This window comes from Drechmeria coniospora, chromosome 01, assembly GCF_001625195.1.
Source record: "Drechmeria coniospora strain ARSEF 6962 chromosome 01, whole genome shotgun sequence".
Classification (NCBI taxonomy): domain Eukaryota; kingdom Fungi; phylum Ascomycota; class Sordariomycetes; order Hypocreales; family Ophiocordycipitaceae; genus Drechmeria; species Drechmeria coniospora.
Window position 1 is genome coordinate 10,380,912 of NC_054389.1, and position 24,595 is coordinate 10,405,506.

Sequence of the window (24,595 nt, forward strand, 5' to 3'; positions counted from 1 at the left end):
CGCCATTTGACTCGCCCTGCCGGCTTATGAGGAGCTTGGCACAGCAGATTCATCGAAAGCGCGGCATATTCGTGCAGGATCCCGCACAGCACTGACTCTTCGACTGCTCCACCATACTCTACAGGTTGGCATGCCGAATCCTCGTACCCGGTTGTGCAAGCTGCACTCCATGCTTCGCCAGGAGCTCGGCCGTCTTGGCTTGCTGCCGTCTGATCTTCTCCGTGACCTGCTGTCCCCGTCGGTTCTCGTTCCGACCCATCTGCTGCAGGTGGACCTCGTCCGGCCCGTCGGCGAGGCGCAGGGTCCGGATGCCCGCCCACATGCCCGCCAGCGGCGTGTCCTGGCAGACGCCGGCGCCGCCAAAGGACTGGATGGCGCGGTCGATGACGGTCAGCGCCGTCGTGGGGATGAGCACCTTGGCCTGCGCAATCTCCCTCAGCGCGCTCTTGGCGCCCTGCTCGTCCATCTTGAGGGCGGCGTTGAGGACGACGAGGCGGGCGGCGTCGATTTCCATGCGCGACTTGGCGATCCACTCAAGGATCACACCATGCTCGCGTAGGAGCTTGCCGAAGGGCTTCTTGGCCTCGTCGTTGACGCGCATCAGCATCCAGTCGAGTGCCAGCTCAGACTGTACACACGTTAGCATCGAGTGGCAAGACGGCCGCTCACGTGACGGAGCATGGTGAACTCACCGCGCCAATGGTGCGCATCGCGTGGTGGATTCGGCCTGGGCCGAGACGGCCCTGGATAATCTCGAATCCTCGGCCCTCACCCAGCACGAGGTTGGAGATGGGCACCCTGACATTGGTGAAGGTGAGGTGACCGTGGCCGTGCGGCGCATCGTCGTAGCCGTAGACCTTGAGCATCCTGTTGATCTTGATGCCCGGCGTGCCCGCTGGCACCAGCACCACCGACTGCTGCCGGTACGCGTCCTTGTTGTCCGGGTCCGTCTTGCCCATGACGATGTACACCTTGCATCGAGGGTCGCCGGCACCGCTCGACCACCACTTCTGCCCGCTCAGCACGTACTCGTTGCCGTCGCGCCGGATGCTCAGCTCGATGTTCGTCGCATCCGACGACGCCACGCCCGGCTCCGTCATGAGAAAGGCAGAACGGATCTTGCCGTCCATCAGCGGCTGCAGCCACCGCTTCTTCTGCTCGTCGTTGCCGTACTTGGCCAGCACCTCCATGTTGCCCGTGTCGGGGGCGGCGCAGTTGCACGCCTCGGAGGCGACGCGCGACCGACCCAGCCACTCGGCCATGATGGCATACTCGACGTTCGTCCAGCCCGGAGACTCCTCGTAGTGGCCCTTGGGCAGGAACATGTTCCAGAGGCCGAGCTTGCGCGCCTTGGCCTTGAGCTCCTCGACAATGGCCGGGTGTCTCTCCCAGCGGTCATGACCCTCGCCTATCTGTGCCTCGAGCACGGGGTCGGCGCTGGAGCATCGTCAGCATCAGCAAGGGGAGCTTCGACGGCCCGACAGAGGGTGCGGCTCACGGAATGCAGTCCTCCTCGACGAACTTGGCGACCACGTCGATCATCTTTTTGGCCTCATCGCTCACGCGATTTGCGATCTGTGCAGGTTATTCCACGTCAGCATTTGATGCGAATGCCTTCTCGACGGTGACATACAATTGGTGGGATGTGGGCCGACATGATGACTGCTATGCTTGGGGGCACACCGACAAAGGTCGTTGGTACTCGGCGATTGTGTTCAACGGGCTCTCTGTATCCTGGACGAGCGGCTGGTCATAGAAGACTATTGATCATCAGGGAAGAGTGGTGCCGACAAAGCCGATGGAAAGAAAACCATAATCAAGAATACCAGCAAGCTGGATAGTGAAGGAGCCGAGGTTGTGCAGCGCTCGCCACTGTACCTAGTTGTATTAGTACTGTATTACATCGTTAGTATGTATCGGCTGTAGGGAGTACTCCGTATTGCGAGTAATAATTGTACCTGCAGATGTACGTATACTTGTACTCCGTACGGAGTACAAGTTAACTAATACTACGGAGTACTCCGTACGGAGGTAGCTAATAGTATTTGGCCCTGCTATAACACGGGTGAACGTTCTACTTTAAGTACTTACAAGCAAGTACCTCGGGGTATTATGGCTGGGCGGCCACAGTACAGTACGCCGAATGTTGGTCTGTCTACTCCGTAGGCGACTTAACAAGTACATGTACTTAAGAACATTTGGCAACGCAGCCTCGGTCCTGGTGGGGCCATGACATCAAATAGAACGCCGACTGAGTGCCCTTACCCTGTATTAATTATTAGCAAGGAGAACAGTATGGGGTATTATTACTTGTGCTGTAAGAATTACTCTGTAACAACAGCACGGAAATAATATCAGGTAATAATACCTGTACCAAAACCTGCGGATTACGTCAGATCACCAAGGACATTGTCACAGGAAGCTCAACGACATTTTGACGTGAACCATAACGGCACGAGCTGTCCTGTTTGGCCAGGTCACTATTACTGTTTATCCGCTCTCGCCGACCTACCCTGGAAAAGGTCAAACAACGCTGATCTGCCATACGCTCGCACTAATATGCCGGCGTACGGTTAGCACCACTGGTCCATGATCTTCTCGCCTCGGACATCTGCCATGAGCCACGATGCATACACGGCTCGGTGCCAACTCCGACAGCCTCGCGAGGCCTGATGATCGGGTCGAGAGGGACGACGAGAATACGTGTAAACTGTCATATACTCGCAAAAATAAATCAAGAAAAAGAATCGACTCTGTATTCCACGCACATGCTTGAGGGCGAAACACGGCTCGGTGAAGGGTATACTGTTCTTGAGAGGTCTCGCTCCTTCTGCGGGTCTCGCTCCAACGACCAACCTCGACTACACAAGACACACTTTCCGGCTCTTTCAGCATGCGCACCCGTCTCGGTCGTTGTCGATGTGGATATTGATCGGATCATCAAAGTCACCGCTAAACTCCTCAGATTCCTCCTGGGCGAGGGCGTTTCGCGCGATGACTGAGCCAAGTTAGCGGTGTGCAGGCCGCCCTGGACGAGCCCGACGTACCCTCGAATGCCTGGTCGATGTTGATGGCCTCCTTGGCGCTCGTCTCAAAGTAGGGAATGTCCCCCTTGGACTGACAGAAGGTCATGGCCCTCTTGTTGGAGATCTGCGTCACGACGTGTCAGTCATGTCATGGCCATGCGTCTTCGTGAACTGCCAACGTACCACTCGTTTGCTCTCCTCGACATCAATCTTGTTTCCGAGCACGACCTGCGGGACGGTAAGCATCCGGGGGCGGAACCGGAACCTGGCACGTCGTCGACTCACGAACGGAAAGTTGGGCGGATCTCGGGGTGACGCCTGGATGAGGAACTCGTCTCTCCAGCTGTCGAGCGCCTCGAAGCTCTTTGCATTGTTCACATCGTAGACGAGAACGCAGCAGTCGGCGCCGCGGTAGAAGGCTACGCCGAGCGACTGAAATCGCTCCTGCCCAGCCGTATCCCAGAGCTGGCGGAACGGTCAGCCATCAGAATCCGTATCATCTTGCTGCCGTGCATTCTTGTCTGCCCAGTGGCCACCGTACCTGCATGGTGACCTGTCGGTCGTCGACCAAGACTTCTCGCGTCAGGAAGTCGGCTCCGATGGTGGCTTTGTAGCTCGCGCTAAACTTCTTGTTGACCTGCGTGCAAAGAGCGACGGTGCATCAGTCATGATTCCGCACCTTGACTTGGGGGGGACTCGGAGCCAAAAGAGGGGCAGGGAACGGATCGTACATATTGGTTCATCAAGCTCGTCTTGCCGACACCGCTGTCTCCCAGGATGATGACCTACAACGCGTCGCTGTCAGCACCCTCCCTCGTGCGGCGGCATGCCCGACGTGGTGGCACGATCCCGTACCTTGAGGAGGACCTTCTTTCTCGAGGACATGGTGATTTGTAGTCGTCGTCGGCCGCCGCCTTCGTATATGACGTGATCTCCAGAAACAGGTCAATGGTAGGGGGTGTGTGACGAGATGCTGTATCGCAGCGCTTCCCAACAAGGTGAAAGAACGTCCGATTACACGAAATTAACAGAGTGAATGGCTAGGGAGCGAAGGCTATGATGTTGGACGTCTGCCGGTCGTCCTAGGTTGCGACGTCGCAGGAAGGTGATAGGGGCGTGATGGGCTGCCAACGGAGTAGTGGTAGGTAAGTACCTAAAAGGATGGATGATGGTTGGATCTCGGCCAGTGACGGTGAGAGCATCCGCTCATGTCTTGTGTTGCTGGCCGCCAGGGGCTGTCGCGTTACCCGTGCTAACGGGGCCTGGCTTAGGCCGATGCATAAATTGGCGGGGGACATTTATGCACCAACATGCTATTTACTGTACGGAGTACGGAGTACTGCTGAGGGAGCGGAGTACTTGTACATCTGCTACTATACAGTATATATGATGGCACGCGCGAGACGAAAGTACAAGTACAAGTACAAGTACTCGCTCCATTGTATTCGTACGCCAGCGTGCATTACACCTACAGTACAGTACTGGAATTACTTGTCGGATTCCGATATCGCGACTTACCCGTGATTATTCCTGCATATCGTACTCGTACATGCACATGTACAGTACCTTCATCCAACCTTGTCTTGCCGAGAAATAATTAATGCACCTGCAAGTGTAAAGTACAGTTCCGTACGTGTATTGAGCTGTACTTAATACCTAACTAGGTACGGAGTACGTACTGTACAGTATACTGTACTCCGTACATGTACTGTACTTCTGGGTTAGGAATGCACGTGACGCAATATATGTCTTTGACGGTAAACCCTCGTGATGCCGCTGCCTGACAAGACTTCGCGTCCCAACCCCGCCTTCGTTTCACCCCTCGAAGCCTCTACAAGCACATTCGTCGTCAACCGAGGACGACAACTTCGCCGACAGGTCATGGAGTCGGCCTGATGGAGTCGGCCTGATGGACCCGTGGACCAGGAAGCCCTTGGCGCTTCGCAATGGCGGATGAATACCTGCTGCAAAAGGTCCACGGCCTGAGTGACCTCGAACTCGCCGTGCTCCTGTGCCTCATCGGCCGAGAACATGGAATCCTCAGCACCCCGGCGGAGGCCATCGATGACCTCGTTCAGGAGCTCCTGCTGGTATTTGCCACCCCCCCCTGCCCCTCCCCCCCCTCCCCCCGGCCTCTGCGAAATCGAGTACGAGAGCGAGCGCCAGCTCACTCTGTATCCATCACAGATCGCCCGCAAGACATTTGGACTCGAATGCGCCGTCGTCGACTGCGATGCCGAAACGACGCTCGAAGCCTTCGCATCCGCCCTCCTCCATCCGGACATGTCCACGGCCGATGCGTCATCTCAGCCGCGCCCCGCATCATACTTTTCCTCGGACCCAACGAAGCACTCTTCCTCCTTGCCCGTCACGGCCGGTCCGACGGGCCAAATCGCCAACTGCATCCTCGCCAAGAACCTCAATCGTGCGCCCCGCCTCGTCCAGATCCAGGCCCTCGAGCTGCTCCGCACGCGGCGCATCTTCACCCGCACCGCTGTGCAGACTGCGCCGAAGCAGTTTGTCTTTTTGCCTCTGCTTGAGGCCCGAAGTGGTGGCGAGGCCCACGTGACGGCTCACCTCAACGACTTTTTCGCCCTCGCCCATTGGCACGATCCCGACGATGGCTTCGTAAATCTTGACGAGCTCGATGACGGGGAGGCCGATGAGCTGGCTTCCACGGGCAGTGTCGTTAGAAGTAGGCACATGAGCGACGCCACCTCAGCGGTAGCGGAGCCGCTGCTATCCGACGCCGTAGGTTGTTCCATGTACAGTGACGACGATCCCTTTCGGCGCCACGACTGACATCACCTAGGAGATTGGCCAGCTGGCGCAGCTGAGCAAAGAAGTTCAGGTCGATCTCGATGTGTTGCGGTACCAGATGAACATCATCTCCTTTCTCCGGATGCATCGTGCCGTCGCCAGCGGCACAACGCCGACGGCGACGAAGCATTTCGACATGCTCGTCCGGTGCCTCGCCCCATTGCACGGCCTCGACTATGTGACGCCTGCTCTCGTCGAGCTGGCGGCAAGGAGTGTGTATCTGCATCGCATTCAAATCACGGAGCCCGAGAAGGAGCGAAGCTTGCAGTGGGGCAGCAGTCTCGAGGCGGTGCGAGCGATACTCGTTGACCTCGGCCCGGAAGATGTCATAGACGAGGTGTTGGAGACGGTAACGGCGCCTCTGTAGCATTCATTCATTCATCTGTATGATACCCTTGTGCACCTCTACCGATGGCTCTCGCCGGTTTCACGCTTGCGTGCAGCCAGCCGCATGAAACCGTGGACCCGCACGATGGTGCTCGTCGCAACGTCGGCGACCCTCGTGCGGCGCCGGTCCTTCCTGGGCGCCTCTCGGCGCAGACATTGACGTGACCCCTCTGGGCCAAATTTTAGAGTGGTGGTGCTGTACATATTATCGAGGCCATCTTCTACGTTTTGCGAAGCTCCTTCTAGGAGATCTCCTTAATCTTGCACTTCCAGCCGGAGCCAGGGGCCAATAGAGGCAAGCTGCATTCGCACAAGTTAGCCGTCGCCTTCGACGATTAGAACGTGCGGGGGGGGGGGGGGGGAGGTCGGAGGGGGGACCAACCTGGCGCCGAGGCACCAACCCAGCTCGTTTCCCTTTATCTTCTTGGCAATCCTGACCTCTCGGTCGATGGGCATCTCGTATCCGGTGTGGAGCAGGGCCGTCATGAAATTGAGGTCCAAGCAGTGTTCAGGTCGATCGTTGAGCTCGTCCATGGCTTCGGGTATGCTCGTGAAGACATCCCAGCCCTCCTTGCCCATGCAGACGGTTTGGGTGAGGTCGTGCAGCTCCCGGATGGTGTAGGAGTCGGGCATGCCCAGAGGTTTGGTGCGATCGTAGAAGTAGGAGAAGATGTAGACGTCCTCCTTGGCAAACGTCTTGCCGAGCGACGGCTGGTGGACACCGTTGAAGGAGCAGGGAGCCAGCTTGCAGCCGGCGTCCTTTTGGAGGATCTTCTCGGCCAAGTTACGGCACTGGGCCGAGGCGGCGTGCGAGGGACCGGTGAAGTTGAGCTTCCGCGGCCCCTTGTCGCCCATGTCCACCTCAATCTCGGCCGACATGCCGGGGGCGATGCAAGGGTGGACGACGGGCGCGTCCATCCAAGCGTCGCTCGTCGCCTTGGATGCCATGTCGGTGGCGAGCTGCTTATGGATGGCCTTGCGGGCCGACATCAAGCCGTAGCCGAGGTGGGAATGCTGGTACAGTTCAAACTTTTGGCCGCCAAAGTCGAGCGAGTACTTGTGATCGCCATCGGCGAGCTTCTCGGGCATGCCGCCGTGCGCGACGCCCTTGAAGGTGGGCTCGAAGACGATCTGGGTGGAGCCGCCGCCGAGGTCGAAGACGGCAGCGGTCGGGCTCTTGTCGGGACCGCCGATCTTGCCGAGGAGGTAGTTGGTCGTGATCCAGGCGTAGACGCCTTCGTCGGAGCCATCCATGACGGCGACGCCGTTCTGCTCCTCGGCGACGACGGGGAAGGGGTAGTCCTGCTCGAGGTGGCGTCGAACCTCCTCGAGGATCGCTTGGGCCTTTTCCTTGCCGATCAAGCGCAGGCCCGCCGTCGCCTTGACGGCGACGGGGCTGCATCGCTTCAGCTTGTCGGGCACGTGCTCCATGGCGACGTCCATCAAGAGGTCGAGCGTCTTGGCAGCGGCGACGGGGTCGTCCTTGTACTTGCTCAAGCCGCCGACCGACTTCTCCGTCATCTTGAACTCCTCCTTCTCCAGCTCGGGGATGGCACCGCAGTTGTTGAACTTGTAGACGTGGATTCGGGATCCGGTGCTGCCAGCGTCGATCATGAGGACGTACTGGATAATGGGTTTGTCCTTGGAGAAGGACTTTGCGCATCGATCGGTGCCGTAGGACGAGTCGGACGGAGCCTGACCGTCGTTTTCCTTGGGGTCGGGGGACCCCTTGGCACGGGAGGGCCCCTTGGCGTGAGAGAAACCCTTGGGGTGAGGGAAGCCTTTGCCGCGGGAGACTGGAGCAGCCAGGCGAGGTCGGGTCAGGCCAGGTCGGGTCAGGTGGAAAGGCAAGGGAAGGCATGTGCTCACCGTCATGGTAGACCTCGACGCCGCTGGGGGCAAGCCACCAGAATAATAGGAGGACGATGAAGGAAATGCCGGCCGTCTTGAGGTAACGCGCCTTCTGTGATTGCGCCATGAAGGCTTCCTTTACAGCCGCGAAGGGCTGCCGTTGCCAGCGGTTGGCTGCGTAGCGATCAGGTTTCTCGTGTGGGTCGTGAGGAGTTTGTTTCGTCGGAAGGGATACGGATGTTCTTCTCATGAGGCCGTCGGGGGAGGGTGCAGGAGAGGAAGAGGGCGAAAGGACGACACCGACACGGAGGCTGGAACTGTTCAATGAGTGGCGTGGACGCGCATCAAGATACGCGGATGGAGGCAGCCGAAGTGGAGGAGGTGAGAACACGACTTGGAAAGCACAAGGAAGAGAGGCGCAGTAGATTGAGGAGCAGAGTGAGAAGAGGAATTAAACAGGTAGGGAGGAGTAGGTCGTGCAGGGAAGAAGTCGAAAGGAAGCACCAGAAGTCGAACGGAAGACGGCGAGAAGGTGCAGGAAGGAAGGCGGATGGTGAGGACGGATAGGTGGATGGATGGATCGTGTCCCTGAACAAATGTACCTCGGTACCCTGGACCTCCCTCGACACCGTTGGCTTGCTCGATTGATAGCCCCCTGGGATGCTGCCACAGTGCAAGCACTAGCGGGCGACGTGGTTTCGCGCCAAAAACTGCCGGGTCACCTCGAACGATGAATAAAAAAAATGCAGGCCCTATTATTACACGGCTGTGGAGTGGCAGCATTGTACGAGTACATTTCCTACCAGTTTCTCCTATGTACGTGCTCGAGATCTCGATATTACTATCCAACCCGTGGTTTCGGAAGTACTTGTTCGCATGCACACTACTAAAGGAGTTCTAAGAATACTACTTAGGCACGAAGTACTGTAATAATGCTCTGTGTTAAAAGCAGCACAACAAAGTACATCACAACGCAAGCAGACCTTTGTACTTGTTTTACTTTGATATGTGTATGGATTCGTTCATGGAATGCCTCCCCACTCAAAGATGATGATGGCCATCACTTTGAGACTGACCTGATGCTATCTCCAAGTATAGAGCTTGAGGTAAAATGTCACGATACAATGATTCGAGTCTGAGGAACCATGCACGATGATGCATTAGGCTCGGAAAGACGGCGTTACCTGTATTGCTTGTGGTTGTAAGTACATTACCTAGTACTCCGTATGTGAAGTTGAACTGCTCTCCACAGGTCGCCCTCACAGGCACGGTACTATCGGATGGAAAATGCCGGGCCGCGGTTTAGCGATATTGAACGCGCCGAGCCTCAACGCATGATTCGCCAGGCCCCTTTCGTGAGGTCTGTCACAAGCCCCAATAGCCAATAGCGGCCTTTGCACTACGCTACGTACTGTTCAAGTTCACCATGTACCTGTAATTGCTATTGTCCATGCACTTGCATGTAATAGGTGTACATCTACTGTAAGTTGCACTGTACAACTATTCACTTGTTCTCCGTACTTAGGTACCTTTGAGTCAAGTAATAAGTAAGTACTAGCTAGGTACTTCCAGTACAGAGGGGGGGTACATGCAACTACTTACACTTGTTTGTACAGAAGACTCGGCACAGACAATACTCAAGTACAAGTACGGACACTGTACTGCGTACTTGCACTATTGATACCGCAAGTAGGCGTACAGGTACAAATACAGTACTATGCCAAATGTGCTCCATTAGTACTTGGTGCAAGTACGGAGTACGGAGTAATTACTTGCTTACCAGACATGTCTCCAGACGGCCGCGTACTGGCGGCGCTATTCTGACTAGAAGCTTCGTCGTCATACATGTACATACAGTACGTAGCCCGTCTGTTGCCTGCCAGGCTCCATGTGACGATGCGCCATCAGTATCCACCAACTCTCGCCCTCGCCTTCGCCTTTTGGCCATGTTGATATCTAATTACATGTAGTCGCCGCCCTGGCGGCATTATACTCCTTCAGAGCCGTCTACCCCGTCTTCCTCTCGCTGCACGACAACAGGTACTCGCCTGAAACGGTCGCCATGGCGGCCATGGACGTCCACTTGCTCGTGTACGATCTCTCGCGTGGCATCGCTCGCCAGATGTCCATGGGCCTTCTAGGATTCCAACTGGATGCCATCTATCACACCTCGATCGAACTAGACAATCGCGAATATGTGTACGACGGGGGGATCATTGTCATCAGGCCCGGTTCCTCGCACCTCGGTCAGCCGATGCAACGCCTGCACCTCGGCATGACGAGTCTGCCGATGGACATTATCGAGGAGTACCTCGATTCGATACGGCCCATCTTCACGCTCGAGGTAGCTCTCCCGCGCACGCAGTCGACGATGACCTTGCATCGTTCATTGCCGTTGCCGTGCCTCGCATGCTGCTGACGTGCGTGCCAGGCCTATGATCTCTTTCATCACAACTGCAACAACTTTTCCGGCTCCTTCTCCAACTTTCTCGTCGGAAAGGGAATCCCCAGCCACATCAGCAGCATGCCGCAAGCCGTCTTGGACTCGCCCCTCGGCCGCACGTTGCTTCCGCAGCTGGCACAGGGCGTCAACGTCGGCAGAGCAAACGGTTCCATCCTAGGACTTGAAAATGGTGCCACGGCACCCACGCGGCCGGCCGGCCCAAAGGGGTCGGTGAAGTCGGTCACGGCTCGGGATGAACTGCGTCGCTTGCTCGACGGCGCAAAACACTCGTGCGCCGTCGTCTTCTTCACCTCGGCCACGTGCCCGCCCTGCAAGCTTCTGTACCCCGTCTTCGACGAACTGGCGGGCGAGTTTGGCGACAAGGCGACGCTGATCAAGATCGACATATCCAACCCCCAGGGCTCCGCCGTGGCGCAACAGTTTTCCATCCGAGCGACGCCAACGTTCATCACCTTTCTCAAGGGAGAGGAGGAAAATCGGTGGACGGGCACGGACAACCTCCGGGCCAACGTCCAGCTGCTGGTGCAGATGGCGAATCCCCCGCATCCGCATGAGCGGCTGCGTCTGCCTCACTTCTCGAACCCAGACGCGAAGCCTGTGCTGTTCTCGAAGCTGCCGCCGATGAGCAAGCTCGCCATCAAGATGGGGGACGAGCTGGCCAACAAGGCCGAGGTTCAAAGCTTGATGCGCTACCTCGAGGCAAGAAGCAGGGATGGCCCGCAAGAGGCCGTCATTCCGGGCATGGACCAACTGTCGCGTCTCCTGCAGGACTCGATGGCCCGCCTGGCGCCGGAGACTCTCTTTGCCGTCGTTGATCTCTTGCGCTGTGCCCTCGTCGATCCTCGCGTGAGCGGGTGCTTTGCGGAAGAGGCGGAGCATAAAACAATCGGCAGTCTGTTGGACTTTGTCATCGGACAGGACGACTGCCCGTACGCGCTGCGATTGGTGACTCTGCAGCTAGGCTGTAACCTGTTCTCGACGCCGCTCTTTCCGGAGGAGATACTGCGAAGGGCTCGACTCAGGACGCCCATGATCCAGCTCATCTCGTCGAGCTTCCTCGACGACAGCCACAGCAACGTCCGAGTGGCTGCCTCCTCTCTCCTCTTCAACCTTGCCTTGGCAAGTCGTCGACAGAGTGCCGTCAGCTCCAAGGCAAGCCTGCCGGTGGATGATCAGGTCGAGCTGGCGGCATCGGTCGTCGAGGCCATCGGACAGGAGGAAAAGTCGACGGAGGCGCTGCAGGGCATGCTGTCGGCGCTGGGACATCTCGTGTACGGCACGGAACTTGATGGGGAGCTGGCCGACCTTTTGCGAGCGTTGGATGCGCAGGGGACCGTGCTGGCGAAGCAGAAGATATTTCCGGACGAGAAACTCGTGGATGAGGTGGCCAAGGAGCTGCTCGGAAAGGGTCTTGCGCGACCATGACCATGACCATGACAAATACGATGGAAGCTAGAATTGACCGCTGCGAATTTCATGGCCGGAAGTACGAAGCCGAAATGTCTATCCGCCGCGACGTTGGCATCACCAAAGGGCCTCGGGCGATTCGGCAGGACGGGCGATGGTTGCGGACAGCAAATCGTTCAAGTTGTATGGTGATTGACTACATGGATCGCTACATCCTTCTCCTCGGCGCTATCTAAGAAGAAACGGTCCGCCAAGTTTCAGCACCAAAAGGTCGCAGCCACTCCAGACAACCATTCGACCACCATAACGATCAGCGATGACGAGCTCTGGTTTCTGACAGTGAACCGGTTCTCTCCTGTCTGAAGGCACTTGCAAGTATCTTTATCGGCAATGATTATTACTACGGAGTACAGCCTGCTGGATTGCTGAGTCACCATTCCAAAACGGGTTAGCGCATTGGCCCCTCGACCTTTATCAACGAAATTTGCACCCGCACTCTTTTGATTTTCTCTTTCTTTCTTCTTCATCAAAAAGCAACTGAGCTGCCACGACCTTCACCCAGCAACCCACGGTGTCGCGTTGCCTTTTCTCCTCGGAGGAAACGCTCAGTAGAGTAAAACCCTTGGATATAGGAAATTTCCCGTTTGATCGTCACTTGTTGACGACTCTGTCGGCGGGACAATGCCAAGAAGGGGGGACATGCCACTTCACAATGAAGGTCTTGGAATGAATGCTGGAATGGAAGGAAGCCTTGGGTAGCGTGGGAGGTGATGCTCGTTACTTTGGCTCGTAGTGATGCCACATGTTTAGGCTCCTGCCAGCTCGCGTCTTTGAAGACGAGCACGGCGGTTGCATGAGCCATGCGTGGTCCGCATGCTTTTTGCCCCGGACCAGCCGCCCGGGCATCAACATGTGTGAGAACTGGGCAGTGCTGTACTTGGACCGCGACGGCCGTGCATCGTTGCCAGCATTGGACGCTCACTGTTGTGCCCGGTCGTGGTTTTGTCAAGGATTAAGTATGGCGTGTGCGGCTTTGCTTGGACGTGTACAGTACATGTACGACTCGTACCATGTAATTATTACTCCGTATCAATCGGGCTTTGACTACTTACTCCATACGCAAGTACACGACATGTAACCCAATACTGTAGTACGGAGTACCGTCGCCTCATTCTGTTATAAACTTTATCCGCTGGGCCTGTGTTCAGATTCTAATTCTCCATTGTACGAGTACAGGCCGGAGTCATACCAAGATACCAACCAGCGGCTGCCGTGTCCATTGACGACATGTGGCCGTTCCCATCTTTCTGGTCCTGCTTGTTCTCTCGGGGCTGTTACTCATGCGTTCTGCCCAGCCCGCCTGGCACGTCCACTCGGAGACGAGACCTGGTATGTCACGGTCAGCAGCACATCTGGCATGGGCTTGTCCTTGCCATGTGGCAGCTTTGATGAAGATGGATCCGGCCAGGAACTCACTGTTATCAAACATGGGGCACCGCCACGAGAGGATCTTGCTTGTCCATCACCCTGTCCTTCTCCGTCACGCGATCCAGCTGGGCAGTCAATGTCTCTTGCTGATCGTCGCCTGTTTTCGCCTGCTCAGAAGGCATCGTTGGATGCTCCGTCGCAGGCTCGTCGCTCGTCTGATGCTTGTACGTGAAATCCGGGTTGAGATGGCTCAACATGCAGCATACGGGGGAGGAGTACGACACGGTGGCAGCTGATTCCTCTTCCTCTTCGTTCATGGTTGGGTCGATATCGAGGACGATGTCGATGACTGTTGGATAGCTGGTTTTGCAAATGACGTCAGTCTATTCGACAATGGCCCTCAGATCGACAGCCGTGTCCACGAAGCCGGATTTCATTCAATATAAATGTGAAATTTTATCCACACTTGCCTTCCCTCTCAAGGCCAGAAGGGGTCAATGAACGAATAATTTTGTTCTTGTTCTTGTGCTTGTGCTTGGATTGCTGGGTTGAATTTCCAGATGTTTGGCCTAAACGTTGGTGTCATGACCTCCCCCCCCCCCCCGCCATTCAGCAACCAAGTAATAACTACAGTAGCCCAGTCGGTGGTCGGTCCAACTATGACCAGCACTAATACCAGCATTTCCAATTAGTATCCACATCCGACAACAACCTTTCAGCCATTCTTTCACCAATCGCCGGAAGAAAATAAAGAAGCATTTCTTTCCGTCTATCGTTTGTTAGCTTAACTTGCAGCCGGCCCAACGCGGCGAAGAGTCTGAATTGACTCCGATTCCCTCGTCGTCATGGCGCCGATTCCCATTACCATCATCACCGGCTTCCTCGGTTCCGGCAAGACGACCCTCATTCTCAACCTCATCCCCCAGCTGCGGGCGACCAATGCCGCCTACAAGCTCGCTCTGCTCAAGAACGAGTTCGGTGACGTCGCCGTCGATTCCCAACTCGCCTCGAGCTCCTCCATCGCCGGCGTCCAGGAGCTTCTCAACGGCTGCATCTGCTGCAACCTCGTCGGCCAGCTCGGTATCGCCCTGCGCGAGCTCGAGGCCACCGTCGAACCTGACCGAATCGTCATCGAGACGAGCGGCTCCGCCTTCCCCGCCACCCTCGCTCTCGAGGTCAACCGGATCGCGCGTGAGACGGGTCGATATGTCCTCGACGGCGTCGTCAGCCTCATCGACGTTGAGAACTGGGCCGGCTACGAGGACACGAGCTACACGGCCCGCATCCAGGCGAGGTACACCGACCTCATCGTATTCAACAAATGGGAGTTGGCTGGCGAGGACCGGTACGAGGAGTGCCTCGACAGGGTCGGTGACCTCGACGTCGAAGTCGCCACCGTCAAGACCGACAGGGGCTGGGTCGACATGGCCGTCGTCTTCGGCGTGGACGGCGGCCTGGCCAAGGACCTGACCGAGGCCGATTTCGAGGCTGGCCACCATGGTGACGGCCATCACCACCAGCAAGAAGTCGAGGTCTTGTCGCTCCGGCTCGAAGCGCCGGACCCCAGCGTCGCAGTCGCCGTCTCCGCCAAGAAGCTCCTTCTACTGCTCAACTCGGCCCCCAAAGACGAGGTCTATCGCATCAAAGCCGTCCTCTCTCTGTCATCGCCGCCGAAGAATTCCGACGCCGACGTGCCCCAACCCGAGCCGAGTGCCCGCGGGCGCTACATTCTCAACGGTGCCTTTGGCCGCTGGACCTTTACTCCCATGGTCGAGGCCCAGGAAGAAAATGCGTCGAGCAGCAACGTGGCGCTGAGGATGACCATCATCCTCGGCCGTGGCGAGAGCAAGAAGTGGAAGAATAAGATCGAGGCCGGCGGCCTCGTGGAATTGGAAGGCGTCGACAAGGGCCGGCTGACAGTGAATCGGATTGAACAGAATTGATGGATAGAGAAGATACATGGACGGTACGTAGACGGTATATAGAACGCCGTAGACGATTTATGACGGCGACGCATGCATGGATGAGGACGAGGGCATATCCTGGAAGGTCGAACAGGGAGAATTCGGCTTCTGGTGGGTTCATGATGGGGACATGTAGATACAAGCATGAGAGAAAGTCCTCGATATGAGCATATGGAGCGAGACCAAGATTTCATAATTCCTGAGAGGCTATCCTGCTGGCGGGTATCTTATATCCAGCCTACCGCTCCATGACACACACGCTGCTGACACTTCTTCGCCTCACGATTCGACAGCTTCTCGCATCGAATGTCTACCACCTTCGCTCTTTTCATTCTCCCCAGTGTGGAACATCCGATGTCGACAGAACACCGAGATGAGTATTCGCGTACAGGGAGCAGCGCGCGATCTCGGATCCGTATGGGGATGATGCTAGACCGACGATGCATGATTCGCAGGCCTTTGTCGCTCAGCAGCGGCGTGTGGTACGGAACTTGCTGTGCATTGAAGGACGGTTCCATTGGATCCCGTCGCACAGGAACCGGCGATGTCGCCGAATCCTGCCACGCAGAAATGGGTGATGGGACGCCGAAAGATGCGTCAGATCTGCTCATGTCACTCGGGAAAGTCGTACATGTGTTCTGATGCAGAGACGATCTTCTCTGCGAAACGGACAACAACGAACGTGGTGAGGGTGCCAATCTTCCCGGGCTATGCGGCTCATCTGGATAATTCGACGGCAACGACTCGTCCGAGATGCAGCTTGTCCACGTCGAACGTGCATGCGCAACTCCATCTTGATACAGAGAGGTTTGTGGGACATGAAACTCATCCGTGAAAGTCGGTGATGCTGGCAACGAAGCGCCTGTGGCGTCGAGACTGCAGCTGCCGCAGAATCTAGCCGCTGGAACGCCTGTGCTTCCCCCATGTAATGCTGGCAACGAAATGCCAGTGATGTCGAGGCCGCAGTTGTGGCAGAATCCATCCACTCCGATGGCTGTGCTGCTTCTCTCGTACGGCCCTTTTGGCGAGTCTGATGTTCTCGCCGGTTCCAGAACGGGGTCATCGCTCTGTATCTGATCCGTCACACTTCGCGAGCGCAACTTGGTCTGTCGATGATATTGATCGTAGCCGGCGATAGACTCATTGTGATTCGGGATGGTACTAGGCACCGTCCAGCAATGCATGTAGAATCTTTCTCGTCGCTCGTCATTCAGCAGAAGTGGTGGAGGCCTAGTTGATGGCTGTCCAAGTGCCTTCGCGCCATGCTCTTCCGCCGTAGTGCTGGTCCCTTCCTCTGGCTTTCTCGACACCGTGATGAGGAGCTTGTACTGCTGTTCGACGAGTCCTGACTTTGCCGCAGCCATCTTGAGTCTCCTTGGGCCTACAGGTGGGTAGCCAAGTCTTTCTGCGTGCTGCGTCATAACAACTTGGGACATGTTGCAGCTTTGGTGAACCTTTTTCCCAAATCGCGCCCCTTTTGTCTGTAGCTGCAAGGTTGTGTCAGCGTGGAGGTGATATACCGTGTTGATCAGTTGCAACCGTAGACGGACGACAAGGTGTTGCATGCATCGTGCGCATATCACTGCGCGACTGGAAGGCTATATATGAAGTCTGGTGAGCGAACCGTGAACTTGGAAGCAACTATGTAGAAAATGGACGATACGTCGTCCAATTGACGAGATAGCAGAACACAAAAGAGGTGTAAACGTGGCCATGGTATTCCTGTTCACAGACTGTACAGCTCGCCTGCGCTATTCATCATCAGGAAGACAAAGAAGCCCACAGCACTATGGATGCAAGCCATCTACTTCTTTCTATCGACACATGCAATAAAGGTGATCATCTACCCACATGCCCTAGCACAAAAACGCACATCGTCTTCACGGCGCTGTTTACATCGTCTCACAGACTCACAGTCACCGTCATGTTGTTGCTCAAAACCATCAAAGTCGGCGGTAGCTCGTTGCATAACACTTCGACATCCGACAAGTACTGAATCGTTGCCAGCTCCTCCAGGCTCGTGCCGTCGGAGGGAATCGGCAACGTCGTCATCAACACGGCCGTGTCTTTCGAGTGCTGGCGCATGAGATCGTTGAGGATGAGGTGCTGCGCCCGGCTCGGCAGGTCGTTGAACGAGAGCGCGACACCCTGCGTTGAGCTTTCGTCAGTGCCGGCTCCGACCCCAACGTCGTTCTTGCGAGACTCTACCAGTGCTTGCATGCTCAAGCTCACGTCTCCTTGGCCAATCGTGGACGAGCACTCCCGGGAGTGGTGCCGGGAATGCGAGGCCGAGGTCGAACCCGTCATTGGTTGCTCTACAAACTGGATCGTGCGAGGGCCTTCGTTCTCGCCCCCGACCTTTGTTTCGGGCACGGGTCGACTTGAAAAGCGGCCCAGGGAGGACTGTCTCGAATGCGTCGGCCTCTCCGTCCTCGGCGTAGGCGGCATCGACGGCGCGAAGCTGATGTTGGACCCTTCCGCCTCGCTTGTTATTGTCGCCTCTGGCACGAGCCGGCTGGAGAAGCGCGCGACAGAGGATTGCCGAGAAAATGACGGCCGGATTGGCGTCCTAACCCCATCTTTGGGAGTTCTGCTTCCCGCCGCCCAGCCTGGGCTCACAGACCTTGACCTAGTTGGTGCAGCGCAAGGGAGGGGAGTGACGTCAAGTGAACCGAGGGCCGGAAAGGCTTCCAACATTGGGCTCGCATCCTTGTTGCCTTCTTCTTGGGGGCTGGTACCAGTCTCCAAAACTTGAGGGAGGCGCTGGTCTTTCGGCCGCTCTGCCAGAGTTTGCGTCGTCGACATGGTTCCAAACGATGGCGGGGGGACGATCGGGCGGATGCTGTTCGGCCTACGCCCTCGTCGAGCTCGTCTCGATGGCTCTCTATTCGATCGACGATCTCCCAACAAAGGCCACCTTGCTGCATCTTCCGCATCAACGTCTCCCTGATTCACGAAGCTTTCGTGTCTTGCATCGTACTCGCTTTCCGTATCCGTCGTGTCTGCCTCGGAGTGCCACTCCTCCTCAGAACTTTCATCCTGAAGCACACCCTCGCTAAGGTGATGGGTGTGAATGCCCATGTTCACTCCCATCTTGGCGAGGCTTCCCATCGCAGGCTTCTTGAGCATATCTGCCACTTCGGCCATGCTGGAACGGCGACGACGGACGGTGCCCTCTTCGTGCGGATTGTAGACGCCTGGTCTTCCGATGGTAGAGTCGAGGAAGTGCGCCATCTGGCCCATGTCACGGCTCGACGACAAACTGTTGACTTGTTCGCGGAAGGCCTGCAATTCCTCCCACCACTTTTCACCCTTGAGCGCATCGTTGACGATGATTTCCGTATCGATGTCATCTGTGAAACCATTGATGATGAACTCGTACGTGTTGAGGTGGCCCGAGGCAAGCCAAAACACCAAGACTTTAGCCTCGATCCGTAGCTTCTCGAGCAGCGCTCTCACGCGCGCACTCTCGTCCTCTACTTCGTTTTCGTACTCGACGAACAGCATGACTCGCAGAGAGTACGCCTGCTTCCATGTATGCACGCTCTCTAATATGTGACCTAGTTGCAGAATAAGGGTATCTGCACGAACTGCGGTTAGCTGACGTTGCCTTGACGCAGAACCACTTGTTCACGCACATGTATCAAAGTTTGTGGTTAAAATATTTTTGCCGTCAGACAAGACCTCTGCTGACATCTGGATGGGCCACAGGTCAACGAATCTCTTGGAGTTGCCGCCATCTCGTCGCGGTCTTTCCAGCTTTTCGAAACCGTGGGCGACGGCGACGTTGAGGCGGTACTTGAGTGCGAGATCCTCGAGCATAACCATGTAGTCTGTCGGAGACATCATACCCTCGGTTCTGATCACGTCCGTCGGCAACACTCCTTCAAGCAGCCGGGCTGACGTGTCGCGGCGGCGCTTCGTTGCGGGTGCCCTCACATCAGCCTCGGGCGGCCGTCGCATTTTCACCGCCGGTGACGCAGGCACTTCTGGTATAGTCACCCTGGGGTTGGATTTACGAAGCTCATTCATGTTGTAAAAGCCCATAACGGCAATGTTCGGCCTCATGCCGCCCAGGCCAGCGGACAAGATCAGGTTCCTGATGCCCCATGTGATGGATGGAGACATTGTAAGCTGAACGAATGCCTTGATCCTGGAGAACTCGGAGATGTAATTCGTCCAGGCCTGTTGCTGAAGTCGAGCTTCGTGGACGCCGCTATCGAAGTCGTCGGTTACGATGACGTGGCCGAGAATATACAAGGACCCCTTTTTCATTGAATTACAGAACTGTATCAGGTTCACTTGTCGACGCGGATCGTTGATTAGGAGAATGATGTGTGGTCGCCAAAACTTGATGTGCTCCGGCTTCAATCGAAGAAGATATTTTCTGACTTGATGATACAGGAGGTTTTGAGACACGTCTCCCCATCGTTTCGGAGGGCAGAGATAATGAATCAGGAGGAATAAGAATATGAGACCGCAAATGGCGACGGAGGCGTAGGTCTCATCGATGAAGAACATGGCTGCTGCCGAGAGCAGGCTGCCGAGAAAGGCCGTCTGCCAGCTGAAGTACTTGAAACCCGGTCTAAAGTTGGGGGCCGACCCAATCTTGAGGAGAAAACAGGCGAGGTTCATGACGAAGAAGGTCATCTGCGCATGCTTGTTAGCGCAGCGTCATCGAATCACACAGCAGGACGAAATGGATACCTACCTGGTATCCCATGGAAATGAACGTCGCAATATGGTTCAAATCGGCCAAGAGGGAAATCTGAGAAATGACATATGTCAACATGATGGCCAGGACTGGCTCATCATACTTCTTTGTTCCTTTGCTAAATACCGACAGTCCTGGCAAAAGTTGGTCCTTGGCCAAAGCTTGAAAGAGCTTCGCGGAGCCGATGATTCCCATCAAGGCGGAGAACAAGGTGACGGCACACTCTCCGGCGAGTATAACAGGGGCGGACAGGTTTATCAGGGGTATGATGTTGGCATTGGCGAGAAACGACTCGTGGGTGGTGGTAGCAGCCAGGGACAGAACGACGACAAAGTAGACGATGAAGGTTGTCACCATGGCCCAGAGGGTACCTGTAGGGATAGCCTTGCTGGGATTCTTCAGATCTCCGGACATGGAGGCGCCGGCGAAGATTCCCGCCGTGGCTCTGGTTGGATTCTATCCGTCAGTGCCTAGTCAACGACGGACACAAGGGGTGAGCATACGGAAAGAGAATGCCAAATAGATCGCGAAAGGTGGCCAATCCATTGTAGCCGGTGTTGTCCGTTCGGGGCAAAAAGTTCCTCGCAAGAGTGTTGAGGCTGAGGCCCGTGAATTCTATTCCCGTCCTTTCATCCCGGAACGGTTGCTTGAACATGGCTGAAAGCGGGATGCTGACGACGGCCAGCGTCAAGATGGCGAGCAAAGCGTTGGATGCTCTCGAAAAGGTAGCAGAGCCAAGCAGGCAGAGTCCGGTGCAGAGAGTGAGGGCAATTGTCTGCAAGCCATAACCGGCCCAGTAGCCACGGGGAAAGCTTGGTCCAAGGTAGAGTCGTATGCAGTCGACGAGACCGACTATGTTCAAAGCAGTATTGAGAGACTGCGCGAGGAAGAACAGGATGCCGATGGAGCCTCCGAACTCAGGGCCGAGAGACCTCGAGATGAGGTAATATGCACCGCCACCCTTGACCTCGCCGTTGGAGGCAATGGCGGAGAGCGAGAGGGTGGTCAGCAAATCGACACAATACGCCGTCACTAGCAGACCTAGGGATCGAGCTTAGTCTGCGGATGATGACGCAAGGGACCTCTGGGAGGAGCGTACCCATGATTCCGACGAAGCCGACCTGGCCGAGAACGAGGCCGAACCGCAAGAACATGAGGATGCTCGTAATATTGAGGAAGACGGGGATGTAGACACCAGACATCAACCCGAGCTTGGCGCTCTTTCGGTGCTCGGCGGCGCCATTGCCGTCGGGCGAAGGCGAAGTCGGCATCGTAGGATCGCGAGCGGTGTTCCAGCAACGCCGTCGAATCGTTCCGGGCTACTTCGACAGCCTTCCGGCCAACCAGTTAGTCGAGAATCGGATTGGACGGGGCGAACGGTACCTCGACGTCAATGTAGCAGGCTGCCAAGGGAAGCATCAATGAAGCAATCGTACATCGGTTCATACATCGGAGGCACGCTGACGTCGCGGCGGATGCCTTCGACCAAACGCGGATGACGCATGTTGATGCCGTGGAGACGTTGCATTCCTCTCTCGGCTGTCTCCAAATGGGCAACCAGTTTGGTTTGGCTGAGCTTCCTGGGCGATGAAGGTCCTAGTGAACTAAGCCGTAGTGGGATGGATGATCGATCAGAAGTGGAGAGAGGGGGAGGAGAGGTGGTCCAAGCATGGGGGCGATGTACTGTAGGTGTACATGTCTGGTACGGAGTATGAAATAATTACGTAGTCGGTGTAAGTACTCCGTGCTATAAGTACACTTCCTAGTACCTAACATGAGCATGTACTTGCATTGCAAGAATGGCTCTAATTACGGAGTATTACGACGAAACAAGTATGCCACTTGTACGGAGTACGGAGTACGTACTAAGTATTTGGGGCTGTCCTTTCGGACAGGTTTTCTCCGTACTCCGGCTCCGGAGGCGTAGAGACAACTCTCATTGAGCCTGGTGGTGAAACTCGTTAGCACGGAACTAATGCGGCATGCAGGCAAAATGTCTCCACGTGAGAGCGAATATTTTGTGCTGCTCGTATAATTACTTGCACTGTACTCCGTACTGCTGGTGCTTAAGTACGCTGCAAGTACTAGGTAGTAATGCTTGTACGGAGTGCTACAAGTACTAATTTCTTGTAGGTATTACCATTAGTCCTCCATACTCCGTACTGTTGGTACAAACACCTGCTCACCAAGGTACTAAGGAACTTGTAATGTATTATGAGTTTGCTCCGTGCTTGTACGAACCTGGTGGGATCTGATCCACAGCGGCCCGCGCGCCCAAACGAACTCGAGCGTCGGCGGTGAGGGCGGTGCGGCCGTGCGGAAACAGCTAATACTTGTACAGTAGAGCGGAGCATCCACTGGGGCTCCATCTACTTACTGTACATGTACAGTAATACGCCATAGACTCCAGCGGTCAGAACTCAGCGGTCAGCACTGTTCAGTGGTCAGCCGTGAAGTGGGTACGACATCGTCACCAGCCGATTCGCTGTTTCGTTAGCATTGATGTTCGCAAAATGACGGAGTCCTATCACAGGTCCTACCTTTGTGCGATTCCCCCAAAACACCAGGTACACGTACATCACACTGGATGCTTTTCAATCCGACACCAAGTTCGACATCATCATGGCCAGCCGTGGTACGTGATGCGGGTAGCGGGGTGGCGTCACTGGTCTTTGCGCCTGCCCACAGCCGATGACGCGATGGATGGTAGCAGGTGTTCCCATGACTGACGTCCTGCGTTGGCTGTCTGGCTGGCTTGATTTGGTGCTTCATCGATGGACAAGCTCGCGGCTGGTGCGGTGTCGCGGTCGAATTACCGATAGGGGAATCGTAAAGTATGGGTGAGCATTTCTTGAAGTATTGTACAAAGCCTGTTGTCCGCATAATTGCGTGAAATGAATACGATGCGTGCTTTTCTCTGCGGAACTGCTGAGGCATCCGACTCGGTCAGCCACGGGTGGAAGTGTCCAGACCCCCGACCCCCGGCCTGGATAGTTAGGTCCTGGGCCTGCCTGCAGACATCAAGCTGGACATGGGCATGGGCATTTCGGACATTCCCGTGTCGCCTCCCCGAGAATGTCAGTTCCATTTCCGATTCTCATCGCTTCCTGAATGCTGCCTGGGCATGCAAGGACCGATCAAGGTCCAAGGCCAAAAGTGTCTGCCCTGTTACTCGTGTACTACATTGGCGGCCGAGCATTGCACCTGCAAGCTCGGTTGCGTACATACATCTACGTCCAACGATCAGATCAGGTGATCGATGCGATGCATAAACCACACAATCACCTTGTCCGAAATGGCCACCACATGCCGGTTGGGGACGGAAAGGACCAGTGGGCTGACAATAGATAAGACATTGTGACCTTGCCCGTCCTTCTCCCCTTGTATGCATGTACCTGTGGTATGTACAGAGTACAAGTACGTGGTACTCATATTCGTGCGCCTACACCTATACCTTGCTGCATACATCAAACGACTATCGGGGCTCAGTCTTTCCATGTGTTTGCCTGCTGCCTGCCCAATAGCAACACCTGTTCTCCCTCTAGGCAGCTCACCTCTCCCTCGGCGTTGGGTATACCAGTAGCACTTGTCACTTCCGAGCATCTTCTTGTACTTTATCGTCCTTTGCCTCAGAGAGGTCCGAACAGCGTCTCACCATTTTCCGACTGAGACATGACCCGAACCGCCCAAGCAGACTTCGACTAGGTCTGATGTTGGTTCATCGCTCGTGATGGGGCCGTCTTTGTCGAACAATCAGGACGATACGAGCTCGAGGTTCATCGGAAGGCTTTGTTGGCTCCATGACTGCCTCAACGGGGGGTATCGACGAACAGCGACCTGTTCGTTTGTTGTTGTTTTTTAGAAATAAAAATATCGGAATGTGCGTTCCCGTACTTTCTTTACTCTGTCGAGTACGGCGCGTCTCGTACCTACCAACAAGTGTACTGTACATGTAATAGTTCGAAATCTATGTACTGTACTCTGTAGGCCGTGCCAGTAATCAGTTGATAGTCCTCAAAGTAGGTACTGCCCTCCTAGTTACTATCTAGCTTCCGAATTCGGGTCTGAGCCAGCCTGTGGGTGGGGTTCTCGGCCGCAGTGGATAAGGGGATTGATTGTCCACTGATGCAGTCACCCGACCCGCTGAAAAGCCACGGAGCCCCTGGAAGCCCCCCCCCCTCAGCGACTGGACAGAGCCAACACCAGTGGCCAGAACTAATAAACCTCTGGCGGCCTCTACCACAAACGACACAAAAACAAATCCGTCAAGGGTCAAATCCCAATCGACATTGCCACCAAACCCTCCCCTCGGTCCCGAACGCTTCCCTACATCGGTTGCCACCATCCAGAGATCGATTTTCGTTGCAAAGCGGCACCCTTGCACCTCGAGCCCGCCTCTACAGCCGACCACTGCAAGTAGGGGCATCGAATCCTGTCGTGCCGACGTCGACCCCGAGCCCCAATCTACCGCCGATCGCCACATCTGCACAACGACATGCGATAGAATCCCCTTCCACCCCTTCTAGCCTTCATA

The 24,595-nt window shown here is 55.9% G+C and overlaps 8 protein-coding genes across 8 annotated transcripts; 3 read left to right on the forward strand and 5 right to left on the reverse strand.

Annotated features, from left to right (window-relative positions):
• Positions 1-118: 118 nt before the first annotated feature.
• On the reverse strand, positions 119-1,657 carry DCS_02760 (benzylsuccinyl-CoA dehydrogenase; the record flags this gene model as incomplete). Its single annotated transcript, XM_040800086.1, has 4 exons — positions 119-628; positions 693-1,437; positions 1,499-1,575; positions 1,634-1,657. 4 exons carry the CDS (start codon positions 1,655-1,657, stop codon positions 119-121), a joined length of 1,356 nt encoding a protein of 451 aa, XP_040660969.1.
• Positions 1,658-2,888: 1,231 nt separating this feature from the next.
• On the reverse strand, positions 2,889-3,911 carry DCS_02761 (putative Ras-related protein Rab7; the record flags this gene model as incomplete). The annotated part of the gene is made up of 7 exons (XM_040800087.1): positions 2,889-2,998; positions 3,048-3,150; positions 3,210-3,254; positions 3,312-3,491; positions 3,568-3,663; positions 3,758-3,811; positions 3,882-3,911. The coding sequence occupies 7 exons, from the start codon at positions 3,909-3,911 to the stop codon at positions 2,889-2,891; spliced, it is 618 nt and encodes a 205-aa protein (XP_040660970.1).
• Positions 3,912-4,972: 1,061 nt separating this feature from the next.
• DCS_02762 (uncharacterized protein) lies at positions 4,973-6,213 on the forward strand (the record flags this gene model as incomplete). The annotated part of the gene is made up of 3 exons (XM_040800088.1): positions 4,973-5,116; positions 5,214-5,777; positions 5,839-6,213. 3 exons carry the CDS (start codon positions 4,973-4,975, stop codon positions 6,211-6,213), a joined length of 1,083 nt encoding a protein of 360 aa, XP_040660971.1.
• A 262-nt stretch (positions 6,214-6,475) lies between these two features.
• On the reverse strand, positions 6,476-8,334 carry DCS_02763 (guanosine diphosphatase; the record flags this gene model as incomplete). Its single annotated transcript, XM_040800089.1, has 3 exons — positions 6,476-6,533; positions 6,616-8,029; positions 8,103-8,334. The coding sequence occupies 3 exons, from the start codon at positions 8,332-8,334 to the stop codon at positions 6,476-6,478; spliced, it is 1,704 nt and encodes a 567-aa protein (XP_040660972.1).
• Positions 8,335-10,146: 1,812 nt separating this feature from the next.
• On the forward strand, positions 10,147-11,973 carry DCS_02764 (uncharacterized protein; the record flags this gene model as incomplete). The annotated part of the gene is made up of 2 exons (XM_040800090.1): positions 10,147-10,428; positions 10,516-11,973. 2 exons carry the CDS (start codon positions 10,147-10,149, stop codon positions 11,971-11,973), a joined length of 1,740 nt encoding a protein of 579 aa, XP_040660973.1.
• A 1,463-nt stretch (positions 11,974-13,436) lies between these two features.
• DCS_02765 (uncharacterized protein) lies at positions 13,437-13,700 on the reverse strand (the record flags this gene model as incomplete). Its single annotated transcript, XM_040800091.1, has 1 exon — positions 13,437-13,700. One exon carries the CDS (start codon positions 13,698-13,700, stop codon positions 13,437-13,439), a length of 264 nt encoding a protein of 87 aa, XP_040660974.1.
• A 528-nt stretch (positions 13,701-14,228) lies between these two features.
• DCS_02766 (CobW/HypB/UreG, nucleotide-binding domain containing protein) lies at positions 14,229-15,326 on the forward strand (the record flags this gene model as incomplete). The annotated part of the gene is made up of 1 exon (XM_040800092.1): positions 14,229-15,326. One exon carries the CDS (start codon positions 14,229-14,231, stop codon positions 15,324-15,326), a length of 1,098 nt encoding a protein of 365 aa, XP_040660975.1.
• A 248-nt stretch (positions 15,327-15,574) lies between these two features.
• DCS_02767 (cation chloride cotransporter) lies at positions 15,575-21,332 on the reverse strand (the record flags this gene model as incomplete). The annotated part of the gene is made up of 10 exons (XM_040800093.1): positions 15,575-16,834; positions 17,262-17,495; positions 17,580-17,916; positions 17,967-18,127; positions 18,203-18,293; positions 18,328-18,928; positions 18,986-19,997; positions 20,059-20,506; positions 20,565-21,102; positions 21,161-21,332. 10 exons carry the CDS (start codon positions 21,330-21,332, stop codon positions 15,575-15,577), a joined length of 4,854 nt encoding a protein of 1,617 aa, XP_040660976.1.
• Positions 21,333-24,595: the final 3,263 nt, after the last annotated feature.